Source organism: Sceloporus occidentalis, unplaced genomic scaffold (genome assembly GCF_023333645.1).
Source record: "Sceloporus occidentalis isolate IW3139 unplaced genomic scaffold, rSceOcc1.0.p SCAF_1, whole genome shotgun sequence".
NCBI lineage: Eukaryota > Metazoa > Chordata > Lepidosauria > Squamata > Phrynosomatidae > Sceloporus > Sceloporus occidentalis.
This window is the reverse complement of record NW_028316981.1, coordinates 123,453,881-123,470,932: the sequence shown is the minus strand read 5'-3', so window position 1 is coordinate 123,470,932 and position 17,052 is coordinate 123,453,881. Positions and strand designations below refer to the sequence as shown.

General features: G+C 41.6%; 1 protein-coding gene across 2 annotated transcripts in view; it reads right to left on the bottom strand.

Annotated features, from left to right (window-relative positions):
- Nucleotides 1-596: 596 nt before the first annotated feature.
- PMP22 (peripheral myelin protein 22) overlaps nucleotides 597-17,052 on the bottom strand; it is a 48,170-nt gene continuing 31,714 nt past the window's right edge. For both annotated transcript variants that reach the window (XM_089534218.1, XM_089534228.1), the window contains exons 4-5: nucleotides 7,884-8,024; nucleotides 597-2,500 (exon numbers count right to left, since the gene is read on the bottom strand). In XM_089534218.1, coding sequence (XP_089390344.1) covers nucleotides 2,334-2,500; nucleotides 7,884-8,024 — 308 coding nt within the window. In that variant the 3' untranslated portion in view covers nucleotides 597-2,333. The remainder of the gene's footprint in view (nucleotides 2,501-7,883; nucleotides 8,025-17,052) is intronic.

Genomic DNA, 17,052 nt, shown 5'->3' with positions numbered 1-17,052 from the left:
AGAGGCTTCAGCAGGTGAGCTTTCAGCTCCTCCTGTGGCCAAGCCTAGAGGAGGAGGAGCTGCGGGCCTGAGGCAGAGGCAGGTGGGAGCTTGAGCCGGGGGGGGGGTGCGCCGCCCCAGGACATCTTGGCAAAACTGGGACGGGACAATCCCAAGGCCCCAAAACCAGGATTGTCCCAGGTAAAAGCAGGATATGTCAACTCTACCTATACTGCAGCCACTCACTCACAAATCATAAGGTTGTGAGTTCCATACCAGCCATGGGCTCAGGATCGACTCAGCCTGCACCCTTCCGAGGTTGCTAAAATGAGTACACCCAGCTTGTTGGCGGCAATTAGCTTACACACTGTAAACCGTTTAGGGAGTGCTTAAGTGCACAGATAAGGGGTATAGAAATGTACTTGCTATTGCAAAGCCAAGAGACAACCATCATCTGAAAGGCAGTGATTTGAAAGGTAGTGGGGCTTTCTTGCCGGCTGCTACTAGACATGCTGCACCTAAATGCAAACAAACACACACCTGGTTCCTTATACCTGTTCTACACACATGCTTGCATGTGGCCACTAAGAAAAAAGTTACGACAGAAGGCCAAAGCATTGGAGTTATTCTGAATTTTATTTTGTTGCTTCTTAGTCCACACAGTTGGTATAAAATCAGAAAAAGCAAAGCAAAATAATCATATAATAATGTCTGGAGTCTTAGCATCAGAAGGCCCCGCTTACACATCTAATATGCGGCTGCCAGTACGTTTCATTGCCAGACACACTTCTGGAAGCACAGAAAAGGGTTACAGAAGAGTAGAGGGGTAGGGTAGAATCCTATAAGGGTCTAGAAGGCTTACTTCCCTCCTGTTCATGAGAAGGGGTGGTTGGGATAGGGTAGAGAGAAATACCTTGGTTATAAATGCTTTATTAAAAAAATAATAGTAATAATAATATTGATAGCAACTTTCCTAAGTACAAAAGCAGTTATAGGCTGTATATATTACACAGTATTATTCATCATTCCTATTCCTTGGTTTATTTCAACATTATTATCTGACTTTCCAGTGAGTAAAGGTTAAATGGCTTAGCAATACAAGGAATGGTAGGTAAACAGATAGCACCATTTCACAGATTTGGTATTCAATTTCATGGAGGGACATGGGAGAGGGACTAGAAGTGGGGGAGGCGGGCAGGAAAGTGTAGGTCAAATGCTTAGAAGGCATCATTCATTTTTTCCACTTTAGCTTATTTTCAAGGAAAGTAGGGAGGACTACTTTTATAGAGGTCATTGGCTACCATTCCCAAACTGGCAGGACTGGAAGATGAATACTTGGCCATTTACATAAAAGCAATTAAACAAGCATACCCCCATCCCACATAGGTGTTTCTCCCTTAGCATCAGTGCTTGCCATGTCCATTTTTAAAAAATATGCAAACACTGACATGATTCATTCAGCCTATGAAAATGAGGTCAACAGCTTCCAGGTATTGCCTTTCCAGAGAGACTGGTAGCATTCATATCTGGCCCCTCCTCTAAGGAACACAAAGGGGATTTACACAGGGGATGGGTGGGACCATTATCCAGCTTCAAGAGGCACCGATGGGACTGCACTTCACATACACCACCCTGTCTTGGTCATCATCCCAAGAGAATTGGAAGCTTTATACTTTTTCCTTACATTTTGGTAGACTTCCTTCTCCTTTTCAAAATTTTGTCTCCATCATTGGGCTGAGCTAATTAATGGTAGTATACCAAGGTACTGGCTAAAATCAGTGCAACGAGTGGCACACCGTTTCTATTCCAAGGGTGCCACCCATGATTATGGACATCTGTATTTGGCTTAGGGGTTCATAATGGAAAGCTCTACAGGCAGGATCAGCTTCCATGGCAGAAGAAATGTATCTGGGGGGTGGTGGAACCCAGCACCCTAATTATACTGTTAGGCATTAAAAGAGTTCTTAGGCACTTTCTTTAGGCTTTAAACATGGCAGCAGGTCAACAAACAAAAGCAAACAGTACTATGTACATATATGTAAAAAGTGTTATAAATAGGTTTTTTAAAACCATAGATACTATATACATCTTCAATAAACACAGTAACCCTTCTTTCAGTTTGGTTTCTTTCTTTCCTTCCTTCCTTCCTTCCTCACTGGGTTTTGGGCATGTGTATATGTGGGGGTGGGTAGGTGTATGGGTGGTTGAATGGATGGATTTGTTGAGTTTGGTGTGGTGTTTTTTTTTTTTTCCTCTTTTGGTTAACATCCTTCTTGTTTTTCCTTCCACTTCCTATCTTGTCAGTGCCCCCTTGTCCCAATTGCCGCTGGTTTCAGTGGCTTCAACTTGACACTTCATTCACGCTTCCTCAAGATGACATAGATCACCCCACTAATGACAGCTAGTGGGAAGGCCACCCAAGAAAGGAAGTAAGTGAAGCCATAGGAGGTGTTCTCTAGGTGGGGATGCCATTCTGGATGTCTCACTGTGTAGATGGCAGCGCCACTCATCACACAAAGGCCTGAGAAGTGGAAGAGACAGTGAAAGTAAGCCACAATAATAATAATCATCATTATCATCACCACCACCACCCACTACTGAAAATTCTAACCAAGAAGTGCCACTTCTAAAACACTCCCACCTCACTGCTAGGCACATATCCCAGGAAGCTGCTATCAATTTAACAACCAGTTTTAAGCAGAACTTAGAAAATGTTTTGTTATGTTTGGACAACAGTTCCCAGAATCTCCCTTAACTAACATAGCAAATCATTATGCTGGCTGGGGAGTTATTATTCTGGCTGGGACATTTTAGATTTGTAATGGAAAAAAGAGGACCTGAATGCTCCTTGCATTTCTGTAGCATGAGGTCTTGGGTTCAAAAAGTCAACCAAGTAGAGGGCAAAATTTCCATCAAAGCCAACTGAGTCCATCTTTCCCAGAAACTTAATTTGCGGTGTCACTTCCAGTTCTGCACACTGAGCTGTTAGCTTTCACTCTAAAAATTCTTCTCAAATGGGAGGAAAATAGCCATCAGTTTGTATTAAGATAGAAGAATTTACATTGTCCATCAAAAGAGGAAGCTGGATAAGCACTCTCTTCATTACTGATGCACACTAAGATAGTAACATTTCAGCACGGAATCCAATTTGTCTGGAACCCTGCTCTATAATTTTTGCAAAATAATAATTAAAGCAAAGTCTGTATTCTCCCTTTTATTTCTATCTGTTCCCTGCATCCCCCCCCCCCCACCCTCAATCCTGCACTCCACTGTGTCCTAAAGCTCTGAGATCAAAGTATGAACAGGTCAAACCACCACCCCCTCCCCGCATTAATGCCACTAAGTTCAGCTTTCTTTCAGTATCGCTCCATCAGCAATACCAGTTTCTAAAACTATACCCACATGCACACACACACACACACACACACACACACACACACGAAAAGCCCAACATCAGGGACTGCCAGGATTACACAATGACTCTTCTATTCACTGCCCAGAACAAGGCTATTTCGTTGATCCCAGCATATTCCACAACCTGCTCAAATGCGCCACCAGAGTAGTCTCTGTTCCAAATCCCTGCGACGTGCCTCAGGACCACCTACACCTAACCACAGTGATATTTGAGCTGTTCTTTCCTCCTGACACTGCTGCCTTTGTTTGCTGAAAAGTGCAGGAGTGGGAATGTGTTGAATTCATCAAGCTGCTGATGCAGCTCTCATTCTCTGGGCCATGGAGAGGACACCCACGGCAACAGCAGGATCCCAAAAGTAACTGCAAGCCAAAGCAACTGTCTCTTGATTTGGGTGGGAATTGGCAGTGGCGGGGGGGGGGGGGGCAGACAGAGAAGAGTGGTCATGCCATACATCACCTACAGTCACTAGATAGGAGAACATGGATAGTATATGTGAAGATGGCTGGACAGAAGCTGAGAGACTGGTACCATTTCCTTTCTACTTACAGTTCCAGAAATGTTTTTGTAAGCCTCAATATGAGGGGATGGGCGGGGGGGAATAACAGGTTAGGATAGGAATTAATACTGATTCCTCTTGTATTCCATGTTTTGTAAAAAGAAGAAGAAAAACAAAGCAAGTGCCAAGCATAAATTACTTGCTGCACTTCACAAAAGAGTAGCTCCATAATAGCAACAGGCCACCAGGCTTGACTTCAAGCCCACACCATTAGCTGACATCCACTTCCTGTATGTGCATTGCTAGTTAAAGAGGATGCTGCAAAACTGGGAGTGTTATGACACACACATTGATTGGTTCCCATCTGAATGAGACCACTAAGCCACCTTAACTCCAGTGCTCTGGCTTTCATTGATGTCCTTCATGGAAGTCTGATAGCTCTGTGATAGACTTGGGTTCTGACTCTGCATGTATGGAAGCAACTAGAAAAGGAGCTGACCGAGACAGGAGAGTGTGCCTGGGAAAGTGTTGTTGTTGTTGTTATATCTCCCAGAATCTTTTAATCAAGGGCCATCTTGGCTGGAGGGCTCTGGGCATTGGCATCAAAAAGGTAACCTTTTCAGGCTTTGGGATGATTCAGCATGAATCTAAGGCATATAATTGACTGAAATGACACAAGGCTTCCTCATTATTTGCATGTTTCAAGATTTCCAACTCATTTCTTGCATATGTCTCATGCTTTCCTCTGTGGGTTTCGAGAACACAAGGAAAATTAATGTGATAAAAAGATGGCATGCCATAGTGGAGGGAAACATGCTGATTTCAGCCTAATTTTAAATAAAACCATTAGAGAACTGAAACAAGCTTCAAAGACATACCTGGCTATGTGTCAACAGAACAGATTATATATGCACAATTCATACTGAAACATAATCTAATAACATCTTATTTTAAGATTGAACCTTATGGTGCCAATCATCCATCAAAAAATAACCTTGTGTTGATGCTACTTTTTTTCATGACAAATGTAAGATGGAATTGTTATTTATTTTAAAAATACACACTCATGTAAATAAATGCTCAAAATTAGGGTGTGCTGTTTTCATTTTGAGATTTAGCTACCCATCAGCTATTTATCTACTGAGGAATAAATAGATCTGGCCCTCCAGATGCTGTTGGATGAAAAATTCTCCCATTCATAGCTAATGTAGTAAATGTTAAGGATTATGGGAGTTGCAACCCAACAACATATGGAGAACCATAAATTGCCCACCCCAACTGGGGGCCGGGGAGGAGAGGGGGAGAGATGCAGATTGTAAATGATAGAAGCAATTATAGGTAGACAAATGTAGATACAGATATAAACAATCCCACTCTTCCAGAGCAGTTTAAACTGAATTCTCAGTCCATCTCCCATCCAGGGCCAGATCAAACTTTCTTGAGCTATTTTAATCCATAAGGAACAGGTACCATCAGCCTATTACAGTGCATTTGGTTTTAAGTGGATTTTCCTGCTAATGGGAAACATCTTCACCAGAGAGAGGGAGGGAGGGAGAGAGGGAGAGGAGGGAGGGAGGAGAAAGAAGACCAATAATTTCCAGAGACATCCTGTTTCTGTCAGTGTTGTGGGCAGATGAGATGCAACAACAACAACACTCTTTATACCACATCTCTTCTTGGCTGGGGCCAACCAGAGTCACACAGGACAAAAGGTTGCGTTGGGACAGGGAGTGTCTTCCAAAGAAAGATGACCAATGGCTTCAGATGTTGCTGTCTCAGTGACTCCTGCAAAGGTAGGTACCTACAGGCTCCAACTAGCAGAAAAAGATATTCCATTTGCTCACACACACACACGCACACCCATCTCCTTCTGCCAAGGACATTTCTCACTGGCAAGGCATGAACAAGGGCCATCCTTATGCTGGCTTCTGAATCTCCACTGCTTTTAGCAATCATGTTCAAGGTATGGATCCATATCCACAAAAGCCCCAGGAATGTGATGAGGAAATGCAACGTTGACTTTTTCAAAAAGGAAACCTTCACACACACACATATCCACACACCACCTCCAGGAATGCATACTGATTTGAGCAAGAGCCAAACCACTCTGGAAGCTCTTAAACAGAGTCTCTTCTTATTAGGAGTTGGGGCAGGAAAGACTCACCAATGGCTAGGCTGGTGGGCAGTGACAGGTAAGAAGAAGGCGCTAAAGACACAAGGACTATTCAGGAGTCACTGGAAGTTCCCTTCACAGATACAACAGGGAAGAGTTGTGGATTGGCCAATGAATGGTGGTTGATGGTGCTCCAGTCCTGAGAGAAGGTTTGACCAGTCACTGGTAAGTGCACCACAGGCAGAGGCCAAATTATGAGCCCAGCTGCTTTTGGAGGATATGTTCCAGTACCCTAATGCCAAACTGCTTGGGGACAGTCCACCAAGCTGGTGAAAGACAAGAGGATATGCCTGATTCTGCCAGATCCACAGGGCCCTTTCTTCTCCAAGCATGCCACAGTCTCAATTGCCATCTACTACAGGTGGACAATTCAGGTCTTTGGAATACTTCCCTCAATATTTATTTGCTGCGAAGTAAATTAAACATTTCCCTTGCTAAATTCTGTGGTCCAGATCTCTGGTCTGCTGCAGCCATAGCCGGATTTCCCTCCGGTATTCTGATCAATACTGATATAAGAAGCCAGGGCTGATGATGATAATTTGTCTGCCAGATCTGGAAGACAAATTAGAATTCAGTTGGGGGGCGGAGTTGGTTTAGCAGGGGAAGCTTCACCTGCTAAATTGCTGTATACCAGGCAGCAAATGGTGTGGATACACAACAGGAGGTTCTATGGGAAGTTGTGTGTGTGTGTGTATGTGTGTGACAGAGACTTTTGATTAACAGCAACAATATTAATTCAGGGTGGCCCACTGGATTTGTATTTGCTGCTTCAATTCTGCCCATCGCAGTGTATGCATACCTCAGAGTTTGGACAGGTTTTTTTTTTTTTAATTCGTTATATTATTTGTCATCTTTCTGTTGCTCTTCTTTTTAAAAACCCTTATGGTCAGTAAGAAAAACAGCACAAAAACAAAACAAAACAAAAAATCAACTCAAGATGCCTGTGAAAATTTCTTTTTAAAGTAGCTAGAAAACTAGAAAAAGTAACTAGACAATAACTAGGACATGTTATGTGTTGCACAAAAAATCCTCAAACTCACTATCCCAACTCATTATCTTATTCCTGAAATATAACAATAACTATGTAACCAGTTGCAGACAATCAGACTTCTGATTACAGTAGTTACTTCTAAGCCTCATGTATTTATTTATTTGTGTATATATATACATAGCATCTAGGAATCCCAAAGTTCAGCATAGCTCTGAAGTATTAGGATTCACCTCAGTTCAAAGTGTTTATTCCAAAGGAAATGTCTGGGACAGGTAGCCATTCTTTAAATCTTTTGTGCTAAAGTGGGAGCTAGCAAGCAGGCTTCTTCTAGAACTTTTCACACAAACTGCTTCCTGGCCCCAGAAGTGGGTATTTGACAGACAACCTGGCTTCTTGAGCTCAAAGCAAGAATATTAATTTGTTCTGACCAGCACCACCCTGTTCCAGCAGCAAAAACATTCAAATGAAACTTTCAAGAATGTTAGCATTTGTGAGAATAATCCATGCCTATTACCCTGGTGAGAAGTGAAACAGCAGCCCTATACAGTTACCTGAGGGTAATCCCCCCAGAGCTAGTGGGATTTTCTTCTAAGTGGACCCACATAAGAGTGTACTGTTAGACAAGACTCAGCAGGGCTGTCCAGAATTAGAGTTACTGCATTTTAAGAGCTCTGTAAAAAGGGCTTGGTTTAAAATCTTTGTCCATTTAAATGGTAAGCACATTGCCATTATGCTTTTGTCCTACATTTCATCATTAGCCCTTACTCCATCTTGGAAGATCTCCCTCTGCAGTGTTCCAAGATGTACATTTCCACTCTCCTTTACTTACCAGCAAGGATCTGGAAAATGCCAGTAAGGTAGAACCGCCCACCCTTGGTGAGAGTGAACAGCTGGCAGAAAAACAGGAACAGAGACAAAACACTGAAGATAATGGCAAGAACCATCATAGCTTGGACAGACTGCAGCCATTCTGGAAAGAAAAACACAGCAAAAATGACCATTAAGTATTGAGCAGAAACCACATTTCTATATATATATTATATGCATTGTGGAGTATAGAACTGATTGTCATTTTCTTCTGAAAATGATCTGGCAAAGCAGTCCCCAACCAAAAATGGTTTGATATGAGTGGCCCAACTTCCTTCAGCTGTTTGGTATTGAATTTACAGGAGATACCTGCATTATCATAATGGTCTGTGTTACTAACAGTCAGGCACATAAGATGGATAAACTGGGAGTAGCCTCGTTTAAGCATTTTAGTTACAGGCACATGTATTTGTCCTGAAATTCCAAAAAGTTATTTCTGGATTACACCCAATTGAGAGATTCTGAGAGCTGAAATCTGCCCCACCAAAAAAAGCAACTTTCCAAGTTCCACTTCCTCCCTAATGAAGTAACCAGACATTTCCACTGATAGCATCCACAGATGTTGGTATCCACAGGGGGTCCTGTATCCAGACTCCAGCGGATAGCAAGGGCCCACTGTGTAAGTGCCATTTTTGAAAGAGGAAACCAGGCTTTGTGAAAATTTGCATAATCTCCATCAAACTCTTACTGATAACCACAGAATGTTCTTAACCACAGGAAAAATAGAGAAAATATAGCAGAGAGAGAACTGCTTACTAGCTTGAGGGTCTGAATGAAACTGAAATGAGAGAGTGTGAGGGCAAACAAAATGAAGGATTTCTCTTTATACACCACACAATATTGGGTTTGACACAAGGCAATGACAGGCATCAACTTGAACAGTTTTAAAAGGGGACTTGACAAATTTATGTAGGGTAAAAATTTCAGCTCATGTTTATATATTACCTCAAGCATTGGAAGCAGTATGTCTCTTAATTGCTGGGGCATACAAGCAGGACAATGCTACAGTGTCTGTGACCTTTCTATAGCCACCTAGTCAGCAACTGTGGCAACAGAATGCTGAACTACATAGGCCTTTAGTCTGATCCATCACAAATTCTTCTTATATTCTCTTAGAACCAGTAACGATGCCACTGCTAATTATAAACCCACTAGCAATGCCAGAGCTTGATATTTTGCATGTTAAACATTGATGTGGTAGCAGCTCACACACAAAAAATGAAACTAATTGATGCCCAACTATTGAACCTCCAGGTATTTAGGACTTAACCCCCCAGGCAGCTTGATCAACAGTTAGGAATTCTGGGAGCTGAAATCCAAAACACCTGGAGGACCAAAGTTAAGCAATCACTGCACTAGAGCAGCCTTCTCCTGGCATCTGGCACCTGCTTGAGAAAAAAGTTCTCCATGTGGACAACAATTTTATTAATATCCATATTTCTTTTCAGACTCAAATGTTTCCGAACTGAGCGATTGGTAAGGATCTCAAGTTGGAATCCTTCTGGTGCCCAGTGACCATGCTGGCTGGGAGATTTGGGGAGCTGTATTCCTAAAAGAATACTTTCCCAACCTGGTTAGATGAAAAGACATGTCTACCACAAGTCCTACTGTTCAACATGCTGGCAGATGTGGCAGAAGACAAGTGTAGATGTGGCCTCTGGCTATCCAATAAGTAAGAAATGTGGTTATCTGTCAGCTTCACTTTGATACCCCTGAACTAAGAGAAAGACCAATAATATATGTTGCGTCTCCCTTATCTGAAATGCTTGAGACCAGAAGGCGTTGGAGTTTGGATTCTTTTGGAATTTTATACAATATTTTATAGAATTTATGGAATTTTATACAATATTTTTAAATAATTTTGTGCATGAATCAAGGTTTATGTACAATGAACTATCAGAAAGCAAAAGTGTCACTGTCTCAGCAATCTATGAAAAAAGTTTTTGTTTTGGGAGTATTTTGGATTTTGGCATTCTGGGTAAGGAAGATTCAACCTGTAATATAAAAATATGAGGTAACTGAAGATTGAAAATGACAATTTAGTCAGGGAAATCCAAGCTATAATTTGTATAAATACACGGCTTTATGTTGTTTTACTGTTTGCTTTTTAAATTACTAAATTGTTCCATATGTTTCAATATGTATTAAAAAATTGACTTGTATTTAAAACCAAGCAAATTTATTTTATTGTAAACACCTAGAAAACTTATAACAAAGGGCATAATATACATATTTGAACAAATAAACAAAAGCCAAGTCCATCCCTTAAAAGCTAATTGACCAACCCATCAAAATATAATGCAAGAGCCCTCAAAAATGTCTTAAAAACACTTCCTTACATCTACTACCTTATCCAAAAGATTTCCACTGCTAATCCATCAGTACGGCTTAAAATGCAAAATGATACACCCATCCCATAAAATGAATAACGGCACTCTCACTGTGAATTTTCAGCACTACTGGAATCTGTACTCCAGCAAAGAAGTAAGGGGGAGTATGGCATTCATACAAGGAAATTATAAAATGGAGAGAGGCAATCAACAGGAGGAACACCATCTGAAAGGCCAGAGTATTTTAAATGAAGCAGCTGGGCAGAAGAAGTAACTTTTCACATGCTTATCCATGTAGATGCCCATGGCACCAGTACTACCATCACCACCACAGCATTTTACCAACAAGCAATGTATTTGCTGAGACAAAAATGGCAGTTTCCAAGAAAATGATGCTTTAGTTGGTCTGCTGTGATGGGTGAAGTGATCTCTTGCATAATGAGCTGGATCCAAACCTAAGCTGTATCCGCACTGCAGAAATAATCCAATTTGGCAACACTTTAACTGCCTTGGCTCAGTGCTATGAAATTCTGAGAATTGTAATTTGTTGTGGCATTAGAGCTCTCTGACAGAGAAGGCTAAATATTTCATCAAACTACAAATCCCAGAATTCCACAGCATTGAGCCATGTCAGTTAAAGGGATGTGATACTCTGGTTTCTCTTCAGATCGTATAAGGATTACAAACTGGATTGTTTCTGCAGTGAGGATGCAGCCTTAGTTATGCTTAGGGAAGACTCACTGGAATCAGTCTGACTTAAGTCAATCATGGTTCCATTTAGTCCCACTGTATTCAATGGTTCTACTTGAAGCATCTATGGATCTGTCCTGATGCCACAATGTGATGACAGGGTGTCTTGGGGGGGGGGGGGGGGGAATGGCCAGTGGGGAAAGAACAGTTCCTAAGGAGCACACACTACCATTGAGACTGGCTGCAAGAATCTGAACTAGCCAGATATTCTAAGCAATACCCTTGTTCCTATTTTGAACCTTAGGAGATCCACTTGACCACAGCTGTCAGGAGACTCATGATATGAGCTCAGTGAAAGCCATCCTTGATGTCTGAGTCAGCGGCTGAGCTATCTGCATGCCTTGTGGATGGCTAAGTGCCCTTGGAAAACAGACACAACAGTGAACACGCAAAATACCACAATAGCATTGCTTCAATGTAGAAATTTTTAAACAATTGGTATGGCACAGTTCACTCTTGCTGGTGGAAAAGGTTACAATGGAATTAACCTAATGAAATGGGTTAGCTCTACCTATTTATGTCTACAAGAAAACTAGTGGACCACCCAAGGAGACCACTTGATCTGCACACAAAGACATTTTTTCATTCACTACGACAATGAAGTTACTATAACTGTTACATTCAGCTACTGAACTATATCCCAGAGATGCTTAAAACTTGGAAACTAGTAATGAGACCTTCAAGGGGAGCTCTGATGAAGGCTCCATCAGAGAGTCTCAGCTTTGTTTCATTCATCGCTCTCCTCAGGGAAGGAAAGGGACCCTGAATGAGTTTACTGTTGTATAAACAAATGGGCCTTGGCTGCAGATGTATGTTGTACATTCTCTACCACCTGATTGCTCTCCTTATGATACCCAAGGCTTGCTCTCATTCTCTTTGACTAAATATTACATTACATTTCTATAGCGTTATTATTCAATTTTAACTGCTATGGCTGCCTCCTGTAAAATTATGGGATTTGTAGTTTTGTGAGTCCCAAGAGCTCTCTGCCTGAGAATTCTAAATGCCTCTCCCAAACTGCAAATCCCAGGATTCCACAAGAGGCAGCCATAGCAGTTAAAGTGAAATAACAGGACTATAACAGTGTAGTGTGATACCGTAACATGCCTCCCCCCATGTCCAGCGCTGCTCTTATTAAACATAGCACAGAAGATTTGGAGAACAGCAGAATGCAATCGGAATACACTGCTTTATCTAACATTGCACAATAGGTTTTTTTTAACTGTTTAAGATAACACACCATTTTTCTAAGCCGAAAATTAAGACCTTCTAAGTAGGGAGTTTACTGCACAACTTTTTCTCCTGATCCAGGTATGGGCTGAAACCATTTAAAAATGGATTTTATGGCACGCCACTGTGCGCAGCTCTGAGACATCCCGTACCCAATCTGGACTTCTCCTGTACTTTGCAAAGAATAGAAAAATCCCATTCTTTTCAAAGTACAGGAGAAGTCCAGATCATGTATGGGATCCCTCCTGCCTGGGCACAGAGGCATGAGATAAAATCCATTTTTAAACAGTTTCAGCCCGTGCCTGGCTCGGGAGCAAATAACATTGAAAATCCACAACACAGTGATGCCCTTATTCAGCAAACCAAAATGCACAAAATATGTAAAGCAAGCTTTTGAAGTTCCACTGGCTTCATCATCAGGCAAAGATGTTAAAAAAAAAATCATACCAGAGAAAAAAATGACAGTGTTAGTCACAGGCCTGCATTTTCTCAGTGTGTTACTGTTTTGTTCTGTGGAAGTATATCTATGCAAGCAGGCCACTCCTCATTCTGGCCATGTGGGAACAAAGCATCGCAAAGTCCAGGAGGTAAAATTTGAATTCCATTAGCAATATAAAAAAGTTACTTCTGAGATTCAAAAAGTCTCCATCCTTTGTGAGGTCACAGGTCCCTTGGTTAGGCAGAGAACACTGAATCTCCTAAGAGAAGCCTCCTTACTTTTGCATTAGAAAAACTGTAGGTGCTGTTTTGGTGAAACATGCTAAATTTACTCCTAATTTAAAAATAAATAAATAAATAAATAAATAAATAAATAAATAAATAAATAAATAAATGTTTTACCTTTGTTGTAAATAGAAACTCCAAATAGTAAAGTCTTTGTAAAATTTTAAATCATCTGAAATTTTCTAATTTTAATTTTCTGTAGCCAAGCTAGATATGAATCTTCGTTTCTCTTCAGCCTAATCATTCCAAGGACTATATTCTCCTTATTTTCTTTCCAGCCAGGGATTACAGCCCTAATCTGGTCGTACATTTTGCAAAAAAGCAAAGAGCTACAGTTATTCCAGCGTCCTAACTGGAATAGCAGCAGGACACATATCAATCTACATCTTGTGTCTCTACTAGAAATTCAGTTGAATTGTCTATAAGGGACTATCAAAGTGGGACAGTGTGTACTGAAAGCAACAGAAACCAATTCAACACATCTCTAATAACAAAATGCAGTTCAGTTTTCTAGCATTGTGCCTTTTTCTAACATCAGACTATAGACATGTAAGAGCTTAAGTGCCTTTAAGCACATTTCAAATATGAAAGTTGTATTTGATATTTTTGACACATACACGGTTATTTCAGTATTTGTGGTAAAACAGACACTGTACTAGCTGCTCCCACTTATGGCATTTGGGGGGCAGAATGCTATAACTGAATTTCTCCAATGGAATCCCAAGTCTCCCAACAGAGTTTCTCTTTAGTAAACAGGAAATGTTTTCTTTTACTCCAACACTAGACAGGTGTCATTAAAGCATAATAATAATAATAATAATAATAATAATAATAATAAGTAATGATAGTTTATCAGAGTGGGCTGTGAACAGGTAGCCCAACACAAATATACAGAAATCACTTTTCGATCAAGTTAATCCCATACAAGGCAAGGGCAGGCTCTGCTTGAATGAAGCAACAGTGTGAGTGGGTCAGGTTACATAGAGTTTTCCCTTACAGATCTCTCTCACACAATCACCAGTTGCATGGGAAAGGCCTATGTGATCTATCACACCTACAAGGCTGCAAATGAAGCTAACAGCAGAGAAGCTGAGAATTTTTTAAAGAAAAAAACCCTAGATTTTATCACTACTCAGCAACACACACAAAAATTGACACTTTTTTCCAGTGGTTCAAGTACAGTGAGTCCTTAGTATCTGTTAGGGTTTGGTTACAGGAGCCCCTGCAGATAACAAATTCTGTGGATGCTCAAGTCCCATTAAATTCAATGGTATAGTATAATAGTGTCTTTTATATAAAATTGCAAAATCAAGATTTGCTTTTGGAACTTTTTTTTAAAATCTATTTTAAAGCCATGGATGGTTGAATCTGTGGATGAGGAATTTTCTGAGATTACAGATTCTGCATCCACAGATCCAAATATCCACAGCTTGAAAATATTTTTAAAGTATTTAAAATAAAAACTCCAAAAAACAAACCTTGGCATTGCCATTTTATACTAGGGACACTATTCTACTATGCCACTGTCTATAATGGGACTTGAGTAGCCACTGATTTTAGTATCCATGGGGGTGGGTGCAGTCCTGGAACCAAACCACTACAGATACGAAGAGCCCACTGTACTATGAGGGCTGGGGGTGCATCTGCACTGCAGAAATAATGCAGTTTGAAACCACCTGCCATGGCTCAATGCTATGAAATTCTGCAATTTGTAGTTTGTTGTAGACCCAGAGCTCTCTGACAGAGGGGCTAAATATCTAATCAAACTACAAATCCCAGAATTCCATAGCACTGAGCCATGGCAGTTCAAGTGGTATCAAACTGCATTATTTATGCAGTGTAGATGAAGTCTTAGTGGGGATTTTAAATACCTTCTTATTTCAGGGAATTCTTAGAATGAGAGACAGACAGAGAAATGAACTTCGTGTGTTCCTGCAGAAGTGTTCCTTCATCACAGTCTGAGCTTTTAAGAATGCAGCCCCAGGCAGATACAAGATGTTAAAGTGTCACTAATGTAAGCAGCTAACAAATGAAGTGTTACCTCTAGAATGCCGGCTGTCAGGACAGGAGTACAGCAGCAGAACTTTATAAATGGCTTGGGCCCAGGGTACTTGGAGGACCGCCTCTCCCCATATAATCCGCCCCGCACACTCAGAACATCTGGGACAAACCTGTTGGAGGTCCCTAGGTCTAACCTTGTACGGACCTCTCAGAGGGCTTTTGCCATCGCTGCCCCTTCACCTTGGAATAAGCTCCCCGCAGAGCTTCGCTCCGCCACCTCACTAGCTATCTTCAAGAAAAATCTGAAGACGTATTTATTTCGGTTGGCCTTCCCGCCTTAGTTAGATTGTTTATTTCCCTGCCCCTTATTTTTCCCCTTTTGACCCCAGTTTGCTGTAAATTAACTCTTCTTTTCTTTGCCCTTGACATGCGTATTTTATTGATCTCCTGTTCCTGTTTTTTGTAGTAATGTTTTTAACTTTTATATTTGAATTTTCTTTTTCTATTGTACTGTTTTTAAATTTTGTAAGCCGCCCTGATCATATCTATGGAAGGGCGGGGTAGAAATAAATTTATTATTATTATTATTATTATTATTATTATTATTATTATTATTATATGCAGTCCCAATTAGTTTAACAGAAGTTCTCCAAGCAGTAAGGAGAATCATGGTGGGGAGCATGCATAGCCTCCTAAGTGAATACCGTATTTTCCAGTGTATAAGATGACTTTTTACCCCTGTCTTATACGCCGGGTTCTGACCACAGAGACAGGTGAATGGTGTAGCCACCTCTCTGTCTCCGAGGTCCTTGCGGTTCCTATCCCAGCAGGCACCATGGCCAGGCTCTCTCTCGCCGCCATTGCTGGAAAAGGCGGTGGAGAAGGGGCTCCAGAGCCGGTCGGGCCGAGGGAAAGAGCCGGCCTCTTATGCCTCGCCGCTGTCGCCCCCTGGGATACTCCGCTCCTCCAGCGGCTTCCGCAGTGTGTCAGAAGTCCGCCGCGGAAGCCGCTAGAGCCGCAGAAGCCACTGGAGGAGCGGAGTATCCTGAGCGGCAGTGAGGTATAAGGGGCCAGCTCTTTCCCTCGGCCTGACCAGGTCCGGAGCCGCTTCTCTGCCGCCTTTTCCAGCAATGGTGGCGAGAGAGAGCCCGGCCGCGGTATCCACCTTCCAGGCCTCCAGAGGGCCCCTCAAGCCAGTGCGTGTGGGTGCGAGACCCCCTTAATTCAGCCTATAGGAGGCCAGGGACGCTGCCTGCATGCGACTTGGGGGTCGTCTTATACGCCCAGTCGCCTTATATGCCGGAAAATACACTTTACATGTTAAGGAAAATGCAACATGGGATATACAGTGAAAGAAATAAAACATGTATGTGAGAGTCAGGATGACTCAGCAAAAGCAATTAGAAGCCACACAGGTGTAAAAGGTAATGTATTTAGCAAGTCCTAAATGCCAAGGACAGAAATGCAAAGTGGATAATTGAACACACTTGAGAATTGTTAAAGTGGACAAGGTGAAATGATGAAATCATTAATTATGGGATGAACCAAGAGAACCAATGAAAATTGATGTACACGCCCACTGGGTGGATACTGACAAGAGTGGGTGGTGTTTTCCAATGACTATAATAATTGCTATGAATCCCAATGTATTTTGTGGGTAGTAGTGTATAGTAGTGAGGAATATTGGAGTTGTGTTGGATAGTTTTGGAGCTGTATATAGTAGAATAAAGTAGATCTTTTATATAAGACTACTGAGTTGTCTGGTGTCTTGAGTGAAGATACAAGAGCCAGCTGGATCCTGAAGAAGTGTGAAGACTTCTGTGGAAGCAAGAGTGAGAAGGCTTGGAGAGTTTGTCAGGGTCTTCAGCCTATTCTCTGTAACTCTGCTGCTTTAGAGCAAAGCTTTAACCACTGACCAAAACTGGTCAGCGCCGGTGCGTAACAAGGTGGTGAGTTCGAGCCAGAGGTGAAGAGCTACAACTCCCATCATCCTTGACATTACATGCATTAGGTCTTCACTGTATTCCATACTACAACCTTCCCCAATCTGATTTTTTTCAGCTTCAGCACCCAGAATACCTGACTTTTAACGATGCT